The sequence below is a fragment of the Hyperolius riggenbachi genome, chromosome 4, assembly GCF_040937935.1.
Source record: "Hyperolius riggenbachi isolate aHypRig1 chromosome 4, aHypRig1.pri, whole genome shotgun sequence".
NCBI classification, from domain to species: domain Eukaryota; kingdom Metazoa; phylum Chordata; class Amphibia; order Anura; family Hyperoliidae; genus Hyperolius; species Hyperolius riggenbachi.
Genome location: NC_090649.1, coordinates 457,916,533 through 457,938,984, shown reverse-complemented (window position 1 = coordinate 457,938,984; position 22,452 = coordinate 457,916,533). Strand labels below are relative to the sequence as shown.

At 45.2% G+C, this 22,452-nt stretch overlaps 1 protein-coding gene across 2 annotated transcripts in view; it reads left to right on the top strand.

The window, feature by feature from the left end:
* The window catches only part of GALNT14 (polypeptide N-acetylgalactosaminyltransferase 14), a 518,272-nt gene that overhangs the window by 444,554 nt on the left and 51,266 nt on the right, over window positions 1–22,452 (top strand). For both annotated transcript variants that reach the window (XM_068232789.1, XM_068232790.1), the window contains one exon: window positions 20,766–20,892. In XM_068232789.1, coding sequence (XP_068088890.1) covers window positions 20,766–20,892 — 127 coding nt within the window. The remainder of the gene's footprint in view (window positions 1–20,765; window positions 20,893–22,452) is intronic.

The following is a 22,452-nucleotide window of genomic DNA, read 5'->3' as shown; positions in this document are numbered from 1 at the left end:
AGCGAGAAGATAAAACGCATAAATCACCCTGTTGGTTTTACCAATAGGCTAAATCAACTCCAATGACTTCTATTTTCGGTGCGCATTCATCAATATGCCTCCTCGGGACGCATCGGAACCCGCACCAATCTGGCTGCAGTGCGACCTAAACGCATATAGGGCGTGATTCACTAAGACAAATAGCATGCCTTATCCAAGTTAACACACCTTATCCGATATAACATGCCTTATCAGAGTTAACACACATTATCAAAGTTAACACGCCTTATCAGAGTAGCACAGCGAACAAACAAACGTATGCCTGCTAATTGGGAATGACGAGAGCTCCACTCGTCCAACCCTGAGCCCACTCGTTATGCTACTCTGATAAGGTGCATTAAGGCATGTTAACTCGGATAAGGCATGCTATTTGTGTTAGTGAATCAAGCCCCATGAAGTGCATCTATCTAAAGTTACATACCCACGTCGCGATTTTTCAAGAGATTTTTCCCACGACGGACAACTTTTTGCATGGTTCCGTGACCTTGCGACGTGTGTACGTGTGCGCGATTACATGAATGACTTTTTGCAATGCGTGTCAATTACGACCGTCATGGTTGACGTATGTATGCATTGTTCCAAATTATAATGCAAATTATATTTTTCTCAGATTTATCTAAATACTCCATGCAATGGCAGTCAGCATAATGTTTGAGTCATCAACCATTGGCGTTTAATTCGAATGTTACTAAACAAACCTCCTAATGATAACATTGGGGTTGATTCATTAAGCTTAAATTGAGCAACGCAGAATTGAACTTCATCCCATTCAGTAGCTGATACCCCCTTTCCCATGAGAAATCATTTCCTTTTCACAAACAGATCATCAGGGGGCTCTGTATGGCTGATATTGTGGTGAAACCCCTCCCACAGGAAAGTGTGAGGACCATGGTCCTGGCAGTTTCCTGTCTGTGAACCTTGTTGCATTTTGGGAAATAGCTGTTTACAGCTGTTTCCAACTTCTAAAATAGCAAGCAGCATCTCCTTCCACTGACATCACCTGCCAGCAGTAAAAATGTCAGAATGTAAGTCAGGGAGAGAAAAGCTTTTACCAATGGGCAAACACTGACTAAATAATTTATACATAATTATTGTAAAAATGAAACACTTTTTTTTATTACATTCTTTTAACTGGAGTTCCTCTTTAAATCTCTGCCCGCACGCTACGCACAGTAGTGCTGCATAGCGTGCGCTTCTTTGAAATAACGGCCGCTCCCTTAAAGCGGAATGAAACCCAGCATTTCTTCTTTGCTTTAATAGATTATTTACAGCGTATTATAAACAGCCAGCATTTTTTTTTTACTAGAACAGAATTCAAAGGGTTACACACAGGACTTGAAAGTTCAGTGCAGAGAAATGTGGACGCATCAGAAGTTGTAGATAATTGTATCAAGTGTGGAATGTAAATAAACACTTCTCTGACACTGCCGGTCCCCTGAACAAAGTCAGACAATTTAGAATGCATTTCTGGTTGTTAGAACATGAATAAAGCAGTTATAAATAAAATGCAAAGTCAGCTTTCAGAGAAAAAAAGTGTACTTTGGGAACGTATCATTTCTAAATGAAAAATAAAAATGATGCACAAAAGCAAATATGATAACTGTATGGCATATAAAAAGTAGGAAAACATGTTTTTATTGAATATTATGTCAGGGTTTTATACCGCTTTAATCCAGCCCTGAGCCCTGTCAGGTCTACTGGCTTTCTAGGAATTGATCCCTGCACTTTGATTTGCCCAATAGGCTGCCTGTCAAGTGAGAATGCTCCAAAGGTTCTCAATAGGATCAAGGACAGAGGAGGATGTTTCTCTCCCTTTATGTTGATAGCAGCCAGTGATGCAGAGGTATTCCTTGTCGCATGAGATGGTGCATTGCCAAGCATGAAGATGGTTATTCGTTTTGTACCATGGAAAAAGTGGTCAGTCAGAAACTCTGCATACTTTTCAAAGGTCATTTACACACCTTCAAGGACCATAAAGGGGGCAACCAGCCCACTCCCCATGAACATGACTCTGCCACCTCCTTGCTGATGTCGCAGCCTTGATGGGACATGGTGATCATCCATGAATCATCCACAACTCCATCCTTCTGGAATATCCCGGGTTGCACAGCACTTATCAGTAAACAAGACTTTTTGAAAATTAGACTTCATGTAGTTCTGGGCCCACTGCATCCATGTTTCCCTGTGAGAATTGGTTAGGGGTGGTCGAATAGAAGGTTTATACATATCTGATGTTTATGTTCCTGCACCAGTAGTTTCAAATACATTTTTTTTGCTTTGTAATGGCATTTTAGCAGCTGCTCTCTTAATCCAATGTATTTGGCAGAAACATTCCTCATTTTTCCATTATCTGCATAAACCCGTGTGTGCTCTGAATCAGCCACAAATCTTGTAATAGTATGGTGAACACACTTAAGTTTTCATGTAATGTCTAAAGTTGTCATAACCTGTTCAACTATTATAGGCTTTCTGGCAGCTGGAAGATCCTTTTTCTTTCCCATATTGCTGGAAAATGTTGGTCTGCTGAAAAATATTTAGTAGTCTTTCCTTTAATTTGGCTCACCTGGTAAACTATTCATCCCAGGTGTCCGAGAGTTATCAAAAGAGCCCTGAGACACAACACTATCTGTGAGTTTAATTGAAAAAGAAAATATTTTATTTTTATGACACTTAAAGCACGCCTGAAGTAAAGGGGATATGGAGGCTGTCATATTTACTTCCTTTTAAACAATACTAGTTGCCTGGCAGACCTGCTATCTGTTTGGCTGCAGTAGTGTCTGAATAATACCAGAAACAAGCATGCAGCTAATCTTGTCAGATCAGACATTAATGCCAGAGACATCTGATCTGCTGCATGCTTGCTCAGGGTCTAGGGCTTAAAGTGTTAGATCAGCAGGATAGCCAGGTAACTGGTATTGTTTAAAAGGAAATAAATATGGCACCCTCTATCCTTCAGTTGCATTTTAATTTGGGATAAAACTTAACATTCAATTAAAATGTGTCTTCCTACTTTTAATTACCCATACGGTTACCATATTTTCTTTTTTGTGCACAAGTAATAATGTCTGTTTACAAATTACAAGCTCCAAATGTACAATTTATCGCTCTGAAACCTGCCTTTGCATTTTATTGTATAGCTTCTGTATCTATATATAACATTCTATTTAGTCAAAATATAAGGGAAGACGCAGAGAGCCCAGTATAGTGTAGTATGTACTGTAAATTGGGTATGGAAGGTAAGTATAGGTAGGTTATACTCACAAACAAGGGTTACCGTCCAGGTAACCACTGTAAAGGCAGGTGAGGAGATTAGACCTGTCCCCACTCAGGATTAAGAAGTCGCTCTTTGTAGATCGGGAAAAAAGAAGAATTCCCCTCCACCAGGGGTGGAAACAACTGCAAAAGTAGTACAGAGGCGCCAACAGGGTAAAAACAATATTTCTTTAAAATGGTTAAAATGAAGTAGGTAGCGGTGGACTTACCCCTCCAAAACAGACACAAAAATTGCTTTTTTAAGCAAAAATCAGTTTATTTACATACTCCGAACAATTCTATTTAGTGATCACTTATCAGTACTTTCTGCTTCTACAGGAGAGACAGTGGCGTTCCTATCGTTGGTCGCAGGGGGGCGTGGCGCACCCGGTGACTGACAGGCAAGGGGGTGTCGCCAAGCCCCCCTGGCCCCTAAAGCAGCAGAACAAGGAGAAAAGAAGCGCTAGAAGGAGGGCGTGGAGGCAGTGGCGGGGGGCAAGAACCCCCCCACTCCCTCACCTGGGACCCCTCCTTTTGCCATCTTCCCCTCCAGAATAGCGGCGGCAAAGAGGAGAGGCGGGCGGAGGATTACTCACCTAACTTCCGCGTTCCAAGCGCTGGAATGCAGCGTCTCCTCGTAACAGGTGTCGGCCTTCAATGCCGCCCACTGTGCTTCCTGATTGGCGGAAGGCGGAGACCTGTGAAGGCGGAGACCTGTGACGATGGGGACGCTGCGCTATAGCGATTGGAACGCAGAAATTAGGTGAGTAATCCTCCGCCCGCCTAGCCTCTTTGCCGCCACTATTCTGGAGGGGAAGATAGCAGAAGGAGGGGTCCTAGGTGAGGGAGTGGGGGGGTTCTGGCCCCCCTCCCCGCCGCTGCCTCCACGCCCCTCCTTCTAGTGCTTATTTTCCTCCTGGAGCAACTACAGTGGGGGCAACTACGCTGGCTAAACTGGGGGCAACTACTCTGGCCACACTGGGGGCAACTACGCTGGCTAAACTGGGGGCAACTACTCTGGCCACACTGGGGGCAACTACTCTGGCCACACTGGGGGCAAGTACGCTGGCTAAACTGGTGGCAACTACTCTGGCCAAACTGGGGGAAGCTAGACTGGGGGCAACTACTCTGGCCATACTGGGGGCAAATACGCTGGCTAAACTGTGGGGAACTACTCTGGCCACACTGGGGGCAACTACTCTGGCCACACTGGGGGAAACTATGATGGCTAAACTGGGGGCAACTACTCTGGCCACACTGGGGGCAACTACGCTGGCTAAACTGGGGGCAGCTACTCTGGCCACACTGGGGGCAACTACCCTGGCCACACTGGGGGCAAGTACGCTGGCTAAACTGGGGGCAGCTACTCTGGCAACACTGGGGTTAGCTACAGTGGGGGCAACTACGCTGGCTAAACTGGGGGCAACTACTCTGGCCACACTGGGGGCAGCTACTCTGGCCACACTGGGGGTAGCTACACTGGGGGCAACTACGCTGGCCACACTGGGGGCAACTATGCTGGCTACACTGGGGGCAACTATGCTACCTACACTGGGGGCAACTATATTACCTATACTGGGAACAACTATATTACCTATACTGGGGGGCAACTATAATAGTTAACTATACTGGGGCAACTATACTACGGACAACTATACTACCTATACTGGGGTGGGGGCAACTATAATAGCTACCTATACTAGGGGGAAACTTTATTACATATACTGGGGCAACTATATTACGTATACTAGGAGCACCTATACCTGGCATTACCTGCCGTGGCACGCATAGTTTGCCGAACGTGCTCCTTTTTTTGGGGGGGGGGGGGGTCTTATAATACCCAGCACCGGGTGTCAAACACCCTAGGTACGCCACTGAGGAGAGAAAGATGATTTTCAGCACAGCTAGGAATGTAGCAGAAAAAGGGATGTAAACAAAAGATTATGTTATCACCTCTCAGGATGCAGCCAAAAGCTGCCCACTGATGCAATGAGCTTTGTACTGAAGAACAAAGTGCTGTGTTTATCTGCTTCAATGCTGTTCTGCTACAATTTTTCTTTTGTGGTAATAGATTTTATACGGTAAATAATCTTTTAGAGCAAAGAAGAAATGCTGAGTTTCAGATTACTTTAAATATAGTTTGCTTAAAGAGAACCTGTAACAAAAAAAGTTCCCCTGGGGGGTACTTACCTCAGAAGGGGGAAGCCTCAGGGTCCCAAAGAGGTTATCCCCCATCCGTGTAGCTGCAGGCAGTCCAGCGCTGGCTCCCCCGAAGCGTCCCGCAGTCCTCACTCAACAAGCCTGACAAGGCTTGCTATATTTACCTTCCCTGGCTCCAGCGGGTGGTGCTGTTGCAGCTCTCAGCACGGAGATAGGTGGAAATAGACGATCTCTGTCAGGTCTGCTCTACTGAGCAGGTGCAGGAGACTTAGTAGAGTGGACCGACAGCGATCGGATGTTTCCGCCTATCCGTGAGCGGAGAGCCGATACTGCGCTGGAGCTGGGAAGGTAAATATATCAATATATCAAGTAAATATTTACATCCCGGCTGTTCGGAGGGGCACAGCGAGACCACCGTGGGACATAGGAGGACGGAGGAAGCCTCGATAGGATCCGGAAGCTTCCCCCTACCGAGGTGAGTACCCCCCCCCCCCCCCCCCCGGGGAAGTTTTTCTCGTTACAGGTTTTCTTTAATAATTTAGAATGCTGAGGAATGGCTTAAGTCCCCTATTCATATTTACTAAGACTGAGAAATCCAGGGGTGTGAACCAGGACCAGGGCCGGCGCTTTTATAGAGGCAGAGCCTGTAGATGCCCCTCTGGTGTCTCCCCCCTCCGCTCCAGCAATGGTGACCCTATACATGCCTGCAGGGAATGTGGAAGAGATGAAGTACAGAGCATGGTACTGTCCCCTGTCCCTGTGTCCTGTCTGCATTAAGTAACACTCTGCTATGTGTACTCTCTGCATTTGTAAGGTAAAGGAGGAGGGGAATAATGGGGACCCCAACAATGCTTTTGGGGACATATGATGGACACATAATTATATTGGATCGAGTCTGGCAACCAGCTCACAGGCCCTGGGTGGTGAATTTACTGTGGGTTGTGGGGAGGTGCTAGGGGGCCCCACAAATTGCTTTTGCCCCGGGGCCCCATGTAGCTAGATCCGGCCCTGCTAGGGCTTCAGTTTACAGCCCCGACCTCTGAAGTCTCATTCATTTCAAAAATTCAGAGAAAAAAGAAGTATAATTAGAATAAGAATAGAATAGAGGAGGAGGATGTCTTGGCCATGAGATGTGGCACCAGAGGCTTATCAGAGGTTTATAAATATTGCCGCGATTGTTCTATTTCTGAATCGCATCACTGAATACGGTTCTGTTATTTCTGGATTATTTTCTCCTTTCTTTGAAGACTTTCCTCTTTCTCATTGTCGTTCTTCTCTCCTCCTGGAGCGGTGTTTGTTCCTGATAATGAGTTCCTGTTTCCCAGGACAGAGGTTTAGGATTACATCTCTCGCCCGTCCCCGCTCCGAGCAGAGTCTTTACCGCATCCTTTCTCATAAAATCGGTGAGACGCCTCTTTTCATCTGTCACTCCGCGGACGACTCTGAACGCTCTAATCCGTCCTCCGTCACGATTAGTGCCAAGTCCTGTTATCAAGCCGCTCTGCTTCCCATCTCTCCGTTCCGCAAACCTGCGCCAAATCCCTTCCCGTAATTCTGAGTATTACTATCCAGCACAGGTGTCTGTAGCAAATCTCCTGGTCAGTCTCCGCTGGTAGACTTTTTTTGCTCTTTTTTATGTTGAGGTAATCCAGCCTGTTTTTTTTTTAGTGCATTGCCATGGTATCGCGCCACGTAACGTATGTTACCATAGTAATGTGCATGACACTAAGAGGTTAACGGGTGGCGCTTTGCAATTTTACCGCCATTTAGTGCATCAGGCCTGTGGGCCTGGAGGTCATCAGAGATCGTGCGTGACCCTTCAATGCTAGCATGTTTTTTTTTATTATTTTTTTTTAATTCTCAGCATAAAGCTGGCCACTAACAGTCCAATTTCTAGCGAAAAATCGTTAGAGCGATCAGAAATTCTGATCGGATTGGTTGTAAATAATCTCCATTGGTGGACACAATCGATTATGAACGAAACGAAAATTTGGATTTTCTTGGTGGTCGTGATAGATAGGAAGCAATGATTGGTTAGTTGATGATGTAGTGAACGATTTTTCGTCCGATCAGAATTTCTGATCGCTCGAACGATTTTTCGCTAGAAATTGGACCGTTAGTGGCCAGCTTAAGAGAGCGAAGATTTGCATGGATAATAGCAGTAAGGAGAGTAGAGTAGTGATAAAGAGAGGAGAATAGTGATACGAAGTAGAGAATAACAATAAAGAAAGTAAAATAGCGATAGGGAGAGGAGAATAGTGAAGAGTAAAGTTGCGATAGGGAGAGTAAAGCAGTGATAGAGAGAAGGAATAGTGATAGATAGAAGAGAATAGTGATAGGGAGTGGCATTCTTAGAGGAGAATAGCGATAGAGATATGGAAAGAAGAAGAAGAAGAATAGATAGAGTAAAGTAGAGATATGGAAAGAAGAACACTTATAGGGAGAGTAAAAACAGCAATATGGAGAAGAAGAAAGTATTGATAGGGAGAGTAAAGTAGCAATATGGAGACCATAATAGTGATAAGGACAGGAGAATAGCAATAGGGAGAAGAGAGTAGTGAAAGGAAGAGTAAAGTGGCAATATGGAGATGATAATAGTGATAAGGACAGGAGAATAGCAATAGGGAGAAGAGAGTAGTGAAAGGAAGAGTAAAGTAGCAATATGGAGACCATAATAGTGATAAGGACAGGAGAATAGCAATAGGGAGAAGAGAGTAGTGAAAGGAAGAGTAAAGTGGCAATATGGAGATGATAATAGGGATAAGGACAGGAGAATAGCAATAGGGAGAAGAGAGTAGTGATAGGGAGAGTAAAGTAGCAATATGGAGACCATAATAGTGATAAGGACAGGAGAATAGCAATAGGGAGTAGAGAGTAGTGAAAGGAAGAGTAAAGTGGCAATATGGAGATGATAATAGTGATAAGGACAGGAGAATAGCAATAGGGAGAAGAGAGTAGTGAAAGGAAGAGTAAAGTAGCAATTTGGAGACCATAATAGTGATAAGGACAGGAGAATAGCAATAGGGAGAAGAGAGTAGTGATAGGGAGAGTAAAGTAGCAATATGGAGACCATAATAGTGATAAGGACAGGAGAATAGCAATAGGGAGAAGAGAGTAGTGAAAGGAAGAGTAAAGTAGCAATATGGAGACCATAATAGTGATAAGGACAGGAGAATAGCAATAGGGAGAAGAGAGTAGTGAAAGGAAGAGTAAAGTAGCAATATGGAGACCATAATAGTGATAAGGACAGGAGAATAGCAATAGGGAGAAGAGAGTAGTGAAAGGAAGAGTAAAGTAGCAATATGGAGACGATAATAGTGATAAGGACAGGAGAATAGCAATAGGGAGAAGAGAGTAGTGATAGGGAGAGTAAAGTAGCAATATGGAGATGATAATAGGGATAAGGACAGGAGAATAGCAATAGGGAGAAGAGAGTAGTGATAGGGAGAGTAAAGTAGCAATATGGAGATGATAATAGTGATAAGGACAGGAGAATAGCAATAGGGAGAAGAGAGTAGTGATAGGGAGAGTAAAGTAGCAATATGGAGATGATAATAGTGATAAGGACAGGAGAATAGCAATAGGGAGAAGAGAGTAGTGAAAGGGAGAGTAAAGTAGCAATATGGAGAAAATAATAGTGATAGGGAGAGTGCTGCCGCGACCGGGAGCATTCTGCACATGCACAGTACGTGAAAACCGTTACTGTTGTAATTGTATAGCCTAAAGCCCCAACACCGATGCGGCAGATTTCAACCCGGCCGTTTGGCACAACCTTCACCGCGCTCCTGCCCTGCGTCTGCCCCCTCAGAAACCAAAAACCGCTGTGTGTATTAAGCTGCCAATTTGCGTGCGGCATCTTAGCAGAGTCCAGAGATAACGAGATGGAGATGAGGGAGAAGCTCGATAGCCACCTCAATCTGTTTCTGGACAGTGACATGAGCACAAATACAAATGGAATTAGCAAGAGACGGAAATGAGTCAGAACAAGGCGAGAGTTTAGGCGCTGACACATTTCATTATACCTCCCGTTCTACAACCTGTCCGTGCCGCGAAGAGCGCTAACATCACCGCAAACTCATCGTGAGGCCCGGGGTAGCTGCCATTTTTATTTGCTAGCCGGCTGGATTGGAGAGAGTCATAAATAACAGTGAGGGATGGAATGCAGACGAGATAACGTTTTATCAGGGTTACTCAACATAAAAGAGAGAGGAGATGGTGTTAGGAGGGTAGTCACCATAGTAACCGATCGGATGGAATCGTGAAGACGAAGGATGACTGAGGATGAGCGACAGGTGTACAGTAGCTCACAAAAGTGAGTACACCTCTCACATTTTTGTAAATATAATATTATATCTTTTTATGGGACATCACTGAAGATATGACATTGTGATACGATGTGAAGTAGTCAGTGTACAGCTTGAACGCACAGCCATTTTTTAGACATTAAAGAGAACCAGAGACGAAGCACCCTCATGTATTTTATTACATTTATCAGTGGGAACATGACAGTAAACACCTACCCTGCTTTTAGTTTCATTCTTATCTGCTTAATTAGTCTATTAGCAGCTGTGATAAGAAAGAATCCCTTTAATGGCTGTGTGTTGTATTATTTTGATGGGACCAGTGGCGGCACTACACTGGGACCAGCTGGGGCACTTGCCCCCCTGCTCAATAACATACCGTTAATTGTTTCCAGGCTCCAGCAGCATACAGTGAACGGGATAGGGTCTGTAAAAAAGCTCTTCATGTCAGTCTGAGTCTATGTAGGGGTTAAGTAAACAAAGAGTGTTATCTATTTGCCATAAATACCTCACAATCCTTCCAAGATCCCATGTCATTAATGTATCTAGGTGACACTTATGGGCGTGACCACAGCGACAGCCCCAGCACCACCTAACACTGATCGGCGTAAAGTCCTGGGGCTCTGTTTTGCAGGAGATGGCTCGCAGGTTGCGCGCGCATCTCCTGCTTGGTGGGCGGAGCGGAGCTCCGTCTTCAGTCTCCGAGTGGCGATCGCCGCTCGGGAGACTATTAGACGGCGAAACGCGATCTACAGGCACAGAGGTGATCGTCTGTCATAGGCTGAAGCCTATGACAGCTGATCACGGGGATTGGCTGGCGGGGGGAGGGAGGGGGGAATTACAGTAGTAAAATAACAAAAACAATGTATTAAAAAACATAAAAATAAACAAAAATAAATAAACAAACAAACATCTGGGGGGGGGGGGGGGCAATCAGACCACACCAACAGAGAGCTCTGTTGGTGGGGAGAAAAGGGGGGGGATCACCACTTATGTGCTGTGTCGTGTGGCCCTGCAGCTTAGCCTTAAAGCTACAGTAGCCAATTTAATATAAAATTGCCTGGTGTTTAGGGGGATTTAACACTGCGGTCCTCAGTGGTTAACATGTAAGCACTAGAAGCTTTCTGATCGGGCTTCGGTGGAAATAGCCAAACCCCATCGGGTCCACTCTACTGCGCCAGTGCAGATGACTCGCGCCTGTGCAGTAGAGTGAACCTGGAAAGCTTCTACTGCGCTGGAGCCAGGAAGGTAAATACTGCTGCAGCTGCTGCGCCTGCACAGCGCTTCTGGGGGGAATTTTCAGTCAGCGCTGGATCCCTGAGGCTCAAAAGGGAGGGGGAAGCCCTATTAGGATCCAGAGGCTTGCCCCTCCCGAGGGGCTGTTTTTTTTTGTTGCAGGTGTACTTTAAAATACTGATTAGTGCGGTGATCCCGTGGCTGCCACAAGTGTAAAAGCAGCCTGAGCTTCAGAGAATAGAAAATACCTTTTTTGATATGGAAAAGCCACCAACGCAGCATCATCGCTATTCCAGCCGCGTACCTGTCACCGGCAGCCGACGGGACCATATATCGCGGCGGGTGATAGGTCGAAACGCTTTTTATTTAGAAGTTGGTAAATAAACCATGTCTCGCAGGTTGCAGATCTATCCCCATCTTCCCGCCATGATGCCAGGCTCCCTGACTAATGAAAACAGGCCAGTGTCCCCGTCACCGGCAGCAGACATATTGAGAGTGACAAATTGGTTTATGGGACAGGCAGAATATATGAAAATCTCAATCCGCCTAATCAGTTTTCACCTCCTGTATATATTTTTTTTTCCCGCGGAATTTATTGACTCATCAAGTGAATGTGTCCTCCTCTGGGATGCAGAAAGCTATTATGTATGTGTTATCTGGAGCTAGACCTCCACACAGTCAATATTCTGATTGAATTTCAGGCCTCTGGCGGGAATACGAGCGCATTTTTTTCTCCCCACTTTTGTTTTCCATTTTTCTTCGCAGAAGAGCACCGGCGCGGAGAGCGAAAGTGCTCCACTCCTCCTACACAATGACACTTATGGAAATATTCAAACTTCGCAGCATTCCTTACTTTGTTTGTCACCACTCGAGGCAGCAATCTAGCCTCAGCTATTTATACATCTCCAGAAACAATCGAATCACCTCGACGTGGAGTTGAAACTGTAACTTTTTTTCTTTAAAGGGGAACTTTAGCAAAAAGGGAAAAAAAATAAATTAATATATTGCAAAGTGAGAAATTAAAAAATAAGAGAGATCAGAAAATGACTGATATAAAACATGTAATTTGTTCATATTGATCTGCAATGAGCCTGCACATCATCATCTTTACTACTGGCAGACTTGTAAAAAAAACTAGACCGCACCAATTGCTATTATTTATAACCACGCCCTCTAACCATGCGATAGGCTGAAAGACTGTTTTTTTTATACATACACATATGCGCAGAGGGAGACACTGGTTGCTTGGCAGTTGGAAACAGCTGTTATTTCCCACAATGCAATAAGATTCAAAAACAGGAAACTGTCAGGACCTAGGTCCTGACATCACACTGTGGGAGGGGTTTCACCACAATATCAGCCATACAGACCCCCCTGATGATCTGTTACAGAAAAGGGTAAAGATTTCTGGTGGGAAAGGGGGTATCAGCTACTGATTGGGATAAAGTTCAATCCTGGGTTACAGTTCCTCTTTAAGATGTAAGAACATTGTTGAACGCGGTCTATCGTGGTACCATCACTCAATGTTTTTGCAGTGGTGGGTGTGGTCCCTTCCCCTCGCTTCGAATCGCAGATAGGGCACTCTCTGCATGGAACTGGTATGTTTTTCCTCTGTTTTAGGGGGTTTCCTCCGGGTACTCCTGTCTCCTCCCACATCTCAAAAACATAGAAATCATTTAAAGTAAACCAGTGATCCAGCGATGGAACTATCTAGGAGTTTGCGGCTGTGCTCTTGTCAGTGTAGGAGCTTGGCTACAGTAAGCAAGTCCAAGACGCCTGCGTAGCGCCACAACGCTCTTTCACGGACAGGAGCACAGCCTGCGCTCCTCTCAACAAGCGCTGGAGGAAGAGGTTTTGGGGAGTCCCAGCTCTGGTTCGGTGGACGGGCACAGGGGAAGCCTCTGGATTACCACACAAGTTTATTAGCTCCTCCCACACTTCTGATCTTCTGTTGTTGCTCAACTTCTTCTGAAGTCTTTAGTCCATGATGTCTGCATAACCTCTTCCTTACATTTTCTCTACATGCTTGAGCACCTTCGTGGCTTGATTGAAGTCTTCTGATGCGAGTGGTGCTTCTCAGTCTTTTGTTGTTGATTGTAGGATCTTCTATTCTTCCCCCACGGTTGGCATTTCGAAATCTATAGCTTCCCATGAATTGTGGGCACCTGGGGAACCTCACTGGGAGAAGACTTCATTCACAGAAGAAAGACTCTCTTCTTTATACTTTTTTAATCTGTTTCCTTTATACTCCTATCACTCATCCTTATTTCCTGTGACAGAATGTTCACACTTGGGGCTTGATTCACTAAACCGTGATAACTCAAATATCACACCTTATGAAAAGATATCACACCTTATCAAAGATATCACACCTTTTCAAAGTAAACAAGCCTTATCAGAGTGGCATAGCGAGCGCTACGAACCCGCAGGGGCTCAGGGCAGTTTGTAGCGCTCGCTATGCTACGCTACTCTGATAAGGCATGTTAGCTTTGATAAGGTGTGCTATCTTTGATAAGGTGAGATATCTTTTCATAAGGTGTGATCTTTGATAAGGTGTGATATTTGAGTTATCACGGTTTAGTGAATCAAGCCCTTGGTACGTTAACGTATCCGTAGCTCCGTTTTTTAGCCCAAAAACGGAGCCACGGATACCATAATGTTAAAATAGAAGCGCCTTCACTCAAAAAAAAAACAAAAACGGATCAGTCTACGTTCAGGGGGATCTGTTTTAAAAACCTGAACGGATGGTCTGGATTTGCTGTATTTTCTCGGACCGTAATTGGTCCCACATACACGGAGGGGTAGTGGAAGGCAGTGGAAAAACTGATCCCCCTCTACACAGGCATCTTTGGACACAGAAAATCTGTGTCACAGCCTGTGGGTGGGGAGGGGGGCACCATGCTGGAGGGGTATAGCAGGCAGGACGGGGTGGCAGCGGTCAGCGGGGACTCCAACCCCCCGACCTGGGTCCCCCGTCCCCGCCACCCATTCAGCTAGTTTCCCAAAACTTGTTACAATGTATAGCGGCAGAGAGCGGGGAGTTTACCTTCTCCTCCTACTTCCTCTATTCAGGCAGTAATGCAGCGAGCGGAGGAAGTGGAGAGAAGGTAAGCTCCCCGCTCGCTGTACATTTTAAAACGTTTTGCGGAAACTAGCTGGAGGGGAAGCGGGGACGGGGGACCCAGGTGAGGGAGAGGGGTAACGTCCCCTCTCCCCGCTGACCACTGACTCCCCCGTCCTGCCTACTATACTCCTCCAGCATGGCGGCTGCCTCTCCCCCCATGGCTGGGCATACATGGTATTGTTTAAAAGGAAACATCCATATCCCTTCAGTTAAGGTTCCCTTTAACCTTCCTGGCGGTAAGCCCGCTGGGCCGATTTGCATAATTTTTTTTTTTTTTTTTTGCTATATGTAGGTAGCACTTTGCTAGCTGCGTGTGCAATCCGATCGCTGCCGCTACCTGCCGATCCGCCGCTATCCGTCGCGACGCAGCCGCCCCCCAGACCCCGTGCGCTGCCTAGCCAATCAGTGCCAGGCAGCGCTGTGGGGTGGATCGGAGTCCCCTTTGACGTCACGACGTCGGTGACGTCATCCCGCCCGCCGGAGGCGATCGGAGGGGCTGGGGGGAGACCTTGTCTCGCTACATGAAAAAAAAAAAAAAAAAAAAACAGCTTTACTGCCCCCTGGTGGATTTTAATAAACCGCCAGGCGGGTTAAATTAAACAAAACCAGTTGCCTGGTAGCCCTGCTGATCTATTTGGCTGCAGTAGCGCCTGAATTACACCAGAAACAAGCATGCGACTAATACTGTCAGATCTGACAATAATGTCAATACCTGTTCAGGTTCTATGGCTAATAGTATTAGAGGCAGAGGATCAGCAGGACAGCCAGGAAATTGGTATTGCTCAAAAGGAAATAAATATGGTAGCCTCCATATCCCTCTCACCTCATTTGTCCTTTAAAGAAAATTGTCTCCAGCTTGAGTAGTTTAATCTAGTGATCTTCTTCGCCACCCTCCCATCCATGTTGGAGCTTTGCCCTTCATTCACTGCTAAAGGATGCATGCTTTGACCACACCCCTCTTCATGCATGCTCCCTCACGGCTGTGTGCAGAAGCCTAGCCCTGAGAGTGTCCCAGGCATGTGTGGTTATGGCTATGAACACACGAGGCCGTGCAGAACACCATGAGTTTCCTGCATTGTGTTTTTTAATTTTTTGATGTGTTTTTATATGCGTTTGCATTTTGCATTTTTTTTTTAATGAGTTTTGGGTGCATTTGCATTTTGTGTTGTTTTTTTTTTAAGATTGTCCCTTTTTTAATGGTGTAAAATACAATATTATATTTATTTAATTAAAAAATGCATGTAAAAATGTAGTCCTCCATGCCTCTATTGAAATACATTATGGGCGGTTTACATGCATTTTTGAGAAATATACAGCAAGTTGTGCTTTTTGAAAAGCGCACATTGTAAAACGCACATATATGCAGGTTTTTTTTTCATGTTGCCCATACACTTTTATTATGGACAAAAACGCCAGCGTTTCCCGCAACCCCAACCATTCAGCTTAGTGTGCTCCTAGCCTATGAATGCTTTCGAACCTCGTCTAGAGAGACTGCAGGGCATAGCCATACGGGTACAAAGCGGGCGCATAGAGTGCACAGAGCATACGCCCTTGCTCCAGTTGGGTACAGCTGGAGCTTTATATGGTGGGTTATAGCAGCAAGTTGAAGGGAAGGCCGGTGAAACTGTTTATAGGGACACTGAAGATCCCCGCATGTAGCCACCTCCTACATTTTTTAGATACCCTTTGAATTTTTCAGAAATTATGAGCTACAGTTTTTCTTCACTGGGCACCCTTTACCAGTTCATGACCGTCCTTTCCTTTAACCATTTTTGGGGTACTAACCACTACAGCACACTGAGAACAGTTCACAAGATCAGCTGTTTTGGAAGTACTCCAGTAAAAATAATGTAATAAAAAAAAGTGCTTCATTTTCACAATAATTATGTGTAAATGATTTAGTCAGTGTTTGCCCATTGTAAAATATTTCCTCTCCCTGATTTACATTCTGACATTGATCACATTCTGACATTTTTACTGCTGGCAGGTGATGTCAGTGGAAGGAGATGATGCTTGCTTTGTTGGCAGTTGGAAACAGCTGTTATTTCCCACAATGCAACAAGGCTCCCACAGTGTGATGTCAGAACCATAGTCCTGACATCACACTGTGGGAGGGGTTTCAACAAAATATCAGCCATCAGCCCCTTGATGATCCGTTTGAGAAAGAAAAAGATTTCTTATGGGAAAGGGGGTATCAGCTACTGATTGAAATGAAGTTCAATTCTTGGTTACGATTTCTCTTTAAAACCTGGTACAACCTTTCACTTATGATTGGCCAATGACTGGCCAATTTTACCACCTCCATTTTTTTCCTCTTGTTCCCACTCTTCTGCTTAAAGAGGAACTCCAACCTAAACAAACATACTGTCATTAAGTTACATTAGTTATGTTAATTAAAATAGACTAGCCGTCCCGCGTCGTAGCATACGCCGCATCTTCTATCTATCTAATAGAGTACGTGCCTCAACCTTGAAGCAAGAAGAATAAAGGTGGGTACACACATCAGATAAAAGTCTTTGGAAAAATGAAAGATCACAGACCAATTTTACCCCCTTCCATGTAGTATCAGAGCCACACCTACACAGTCTATTCTATTGAGCTGCACTCCCCATTAGATAGAAATATTTGCAAGATGCTGCACACAAAGTTGCTGTACACATTCAAAAGATCATTATCTGCAAAAGATCCGTTCCTGCAAAAGATCAGTACCTACAAAATACATTCATAGTCTATATTTCCATGCGGATTATTGTGGACATTTTTCCGCATAAGGGCATAAGCATCCGCATACAATGAATTTTCGATGCTGGTCGAAAACACAAATATTTCTGAAGATTTTCGTGAAAATTCGCCAAAAAACGAAAACAGGATTTTCGATGCGAAAATGACTTAGGCGAAAATTCGCAAGCAACACTGCTACATGCTACATTAGCACTATCCAGGAGCGCCACAGGGAGGATTCCCAATGCCCCCTTTTTATACAACCGGAGGGACCGCGGGAACCACAGCGGCACCCCGAAGGGGGAGGCTAGGTGCCGCAGGCGACCCCCCCCAAGCGTGGCCAGCGCCAGGGAGAGTCGTCTGCACCCACCTCCCAATATTAAAAACAGGCACTTACCTTAACGTCCATTGCCTTTTGCTACATGCGCATTAATTTTCTCATGGAAAGCATTTTTTGCAGTTTGTATCCTTTGGAGGCAGGTGGTGGATGGCTTGCTCCGGTGGTGTGAGCCCTGGAGTGAGTTGTCTGCACCTGTCCTCCCCCCCCCCCTCTGGAGTGCTGTATGTGAGCCAGCCCTGAGCTCTAAAGCTCGGGGTGACCCATGCTTCACTCATTTCTCATGTGGTGCCCCCAAGTTAATGCGCATGTAGCAGAACGCAATGGACGTTAAGGTAAGTGCCTGTTTTTAATATTGGGAGGTGGATGTGGACGGCTCTCCCCGACGTTGGCTCACGTCAACGTCGGGGAGAGCCTTGGGGGGGGGGGGGGTCGCCTGCGCCTCCCCCTCCAGGGTGTCGCTGTGGTTCCCAGGCAATGAGAGAGCCTGGGACCCTGTGGTCCCCCCGGTTGTATAAAAGGGGGGCATTGGGAATCCTCCCCGTGGCGCTCCTGGATAGTGCTAATGTAGCATGTAGCAGTGTTGCTTGCGAATTTTCGCCTCGAAAATCCCGTTTTCGTTTTTTGGCGAATTTTCACGAAAATCTTCAGAAATATTTGCGTTTTCGACCAGCATCGAAAATTCATTGTATGCAGATGCTTATGCACTTATGCGGAAAAATGTCCACAATAATCCGCATGGAAATTCAATCTATGCGGACGTTTATACGGAAAAATGCCCGCAATAATGCGCAAGAAACTTCTCTGAATGCGGGCGCTAATGCCCTTATGTGGAAAATGTCCGCAATCATACGCAAGTAATGCGAAAATGACTGGCCTTAGGCGAAAATTAACGTGAAAAAATTAGATGGAAAATTTGCCTGTCAAAACGAAATTAGGCGAAAATTCGGTAAAAATTTATCGAAACAAGTTTTTGCATTTTCGCTCATCACTGGCATGTAGCAGGGCGACCGCTTTGCAGTATTGGTTTTTTGACCCTGCATAGTTTGGCATGCAAAAGCAAATGCATATTTGCATGAGCATTGCTTCATGAATAGCCAATTAGGGCAGATTTGCAAAGCCAGACTTGCTAGGGTAGGCCTCTTTTCCACGGACAGTTGATAGGCAGTAACATGCCTCTCAAACTCTTACAACTGCTCACTTCTGCCTGGTAACAGCTTGCTGCTGCCTGGAAACTGCTTGTTGCTGCCTGGTATCTGCTCACTGCTGCCTGGTAACTGCTTGCTGCTGCCTGGTAACTGCTTGCTGCTGCCTGGTAACTGCTTGCTGCTGCCTGGTAACTGCTTGCTGAGCACACAGCTCAACAGTCCGTGGAAAAGAAGCCTAAAACTTGGTGATTGAGCACGCATACATTTTCTCATGCAAAGTACTTCTTCTTCTTGCTCGAAGGTTGAGGCACTTATGCATCATACACACTTGAGATAAAAGTCTTTGGAAAATGAAAGATCACAGACCAATTTTACCCCCTTCCATGTAGTATGAGAGCCATACTCTACACAGTCTAGTCTATGGAGCTGCACTCCCCAACAAATAAAATCTTTGCAGGATGCTGCACACACAGATGCCCGTACACACTCAAAAGATCATTATCTGCAAAAGATCTGTTCCTGCAAAAGATCCATTCCATGCAAAATGCATTATAGTCTATGAGATCTGCAGATCATCATACACACTTGGTTTAACAGACAATCATCTGCAGATCAGATTCAACAGGGTGGATTTTCAGATCTGCAGATGATTGCCAGATATGCAGATGAAGTCTGTTAAACCAAGTGTGTATGATGATCTGCAGATCCCATAGACTATGAATGCATTTTGCAGGAATGAATCTTTTGCAGGAACAGATATTTTGCAGATAATGATCTTTTGAGTGTGTACGGGCATCTTTGTGTGCAGCATTTTGCAAAGATTTTATCTGATGGGGAGTGCAGCTCCATAGAATAGACTGTGTAGAGTATGGCTCTCATACTGCATGGAATGGGGTAAATTGGTCTGTGATCTTTCATTTTCCAAAGACTGTTATCTCAAGTGTGTATGAAGCATTACTCTATTATATATATAGATAGGTAATATAATCTCTTACCCACCCTGTTTTAAAAGCACAGGCAAAGGTTTGTGATTTCATGAGGGCAGCCATCTTTTTGGTTGAAAGGAGGTGACAGGAAGCATGAGACACAGTTCCAACTGTCCTGAGTCCTGATCACCCCTCCCAGTTGCTAGGCAACGAGAACAACAACGCCACAAATCCCATCATGCTTTGCACAGCATCAGGGGAAAAATGCCCGGGCAATTTTCTTTGATGGGTGCAGCTAAAAGTCAGGCTTGGGTATGAAAAACAAAAGTTCTGATGTTGTGAAACTGTTATAGAAATACCAAACCTTTTTAGTGCTGCTGAGTAGATTTTTAGTCTGGAGGTTCACTTTAACCCCATACAGTACTGCCGCTAACGAGCCCGTCTGCGCAGCGTGAGTAGTCCGGCGTGAGTCTGGCAATGCCGGGAAAGCGACAGACAAGCACTGCTTGCGAAAGACGAGGTTGTTAGCATCGCTGGCAGAGATTCCTCAGATTACATGCTCCGCATTAGCCCATCTCACACGGGGAGGGAATAAAGCCGTATTCGCTATCTGCTCCTTCCATCCGGCTTCTCCTTACAAATCGCTCGCGTTATACGGCGGCCGCGGTCTTGTACGCCACCAGCTCACCAGAAACATGTTTTCATTAATAGAAAATTCTCTCCCTCCGACTTCAAAGGAATTTACTACAATGTATCAGCGGAAGAGGGGGGAGGGGCTCTTCCTAGGACTCCAGATAAGGTCGGTCGGGAGGGGACGCGCTCCAGCGAATTTCGGTTAGCAGGGATTGTTACATGTCACACAACCTGTTTAATCTTCGCGACACTGGATCTGATATATATAACATTTTTTTTCAGACTCGTCTAATAGGAATGAGACGTGACTAAAGTTAAAATGGGAACTGTAGTGAAAATAGCGCAATAACTAAAATTGCTTATTTTTTTACAATTATTTAGTCAGTATTTGACCATTTTAAAATCTTTCCTCTACCTGATTTACATTGTGAAATGTATCACTGGTGGTGACATGTCCTGTCTGGAATGTTTGTTACTGATTCTCGGTACAGAGGGAGCTATTGCTTGCTTGGCAGTTGGAAATTTCCCACAATACAACGAGGTTCACAGACAGCATACTGTCAGGACCTTGGTCATGACATCACACTGTGGGAGGGGTTTCACCACAATATTGGCCATACAGATACTCCTGATGATCTATTTGAGAAAAGGAAAAGATTTCTCATGGGAAAGGAGGTATCAGCTGCTGATTGGAATGAAGTTGAATCCTTGGTTAAAGTTCCTCTTTAAATACCATACTTCCTAATGTATCTGGAACCACTCAGAGCGCTTTTAAAGCTGATAATGTATAAAGAATAAAACTTTTTACAAAAGACCCCATTCACAACTGTTATTGCTGTTTCATGGCCAATGCAGTGAGACTTCATAGAGTCCCTTAATATTTTCCAGAGATCTCGTTCCGGGTGTGGATGTGCGGAGGCAGCCTGGAGATCATGCCGTGCAGCCGCGTAGGCCACGTCTTTCGCAAGAAGCACCCGTACGTCTTCCCAGAGGGCAACGCCAATACGTACATCAAGTAGGTGTAAACAACAAAAATGGAGGGTGGGACAGCACCAGGGCCGGATTTCCCATAAGGCACTGTAGGCACGTGCCTACAGGCGCCTGGTGATGGAAAGGCGGCTCCCTCCTCTCCCCGAGTACCTCCCTCCCTCCTTTCCTATGCTGGGTCCTGAGCAGAGGGTAAATGAGAGGTTACTCACCCTGCTCTTGGCATTCCACTGACAAGATCTCCCATCAGTCAGGGCCAGGGGCACGTCTAGCTACTTAATACTGAGGTTCCTCTAGCTACCTAATACTTGGGGGCAGCACTAGCTACTTAACATTGAGGGTACTTCTGGATACCTAATACTAAGGGGCAGGGGCGTTTCTAGGGTCCTTGGAGATCGGGGGCACCTGTGGGCACCAGGCGGGGAGTTATATGCGGCGCGCGCAGTGGCAAAAATGGGCGTGGTCATGTGGTGAGTGGGCGTGGCCATGGGTGGGGCCAAATGTACATGAACTTAGCAGCGGTGTAAGCTACAGATAACGGGCCTGCCCATCGAAATATTGGATGGAGCCCCCTGTTCTTTATTTGGATAATTTACAATCAGTATAGGCATAGATCAAAGATGTATACGCACATACAATTTTGATTGGTCAATTACTGACCCCCAATTTTACCACCCCCGTGCAGTAAGTGGGCCAACAGACAATGAATTTTATGAACAGAGCTAAAATTGGCTAATCAAAATTGTATGTGTGTACCAGGCTTTACAGCTAATACTGTACATACTGAAAGTAGCAGGGATCAGCATACAATATAGCTGGTTTACAATCAGTAAAGGCACAGAGTAACACCTTACACTGTACACACTGGAGGTAAATCAGCACACAGTGCAGCAACTAGAGAACAGCGTATACTGTACATACTGTAGGCAGCAGAATTCAGCACACTGCAGCTAGCGTGCCAAAAATATGAGGATCACGTTGTGCGGCGTGCTTATCGTGCCGCACCGAAAAATGGGTGGGCCATGGACCAGAATATACGTGTGGTAACGGCCGGGTGGAAACAAATTTACATGAACCTAGCAATGGTGGGACATTAGATTAGGACAGTGGTGGCGAACCTTTTGGAGGCCGAGTGCCCAAACTGCAACCTAAAAGTCACTTATCTATCGCTAAGTGGCAACCGCAATTTAAACTAAATACTGTACAAACGTTTTAACTCATACATGAACATTATGGAAAATCCAAGTTGAAAATAAACTGTGAAGATAAACAATTTCATCCATCCTACTCCTGAAAAATGTATTCAATTTTTTAGAACCTCCCAGTTTTATTTTCTGTTTTAAAAAGCTAAAAAAGTAGGTTTAATGCTATTGTCTCATACGATAAGGATTCAGCTTTTCCCATAGTCTCGCAGTTAGCAATCATGTGCCCCCCAACAAGACAAATTCAGCAATCATGAGACCCCCAACAAATCATGAGGCCCCCAACAAGACAAATTCAGCAATCATGAGGCCCCCAACAAATCATGAGGCCCCCAACAAGACAAATTCAGCAATCATGAGGCCCCCAACAAATCATGAGGCCCCCA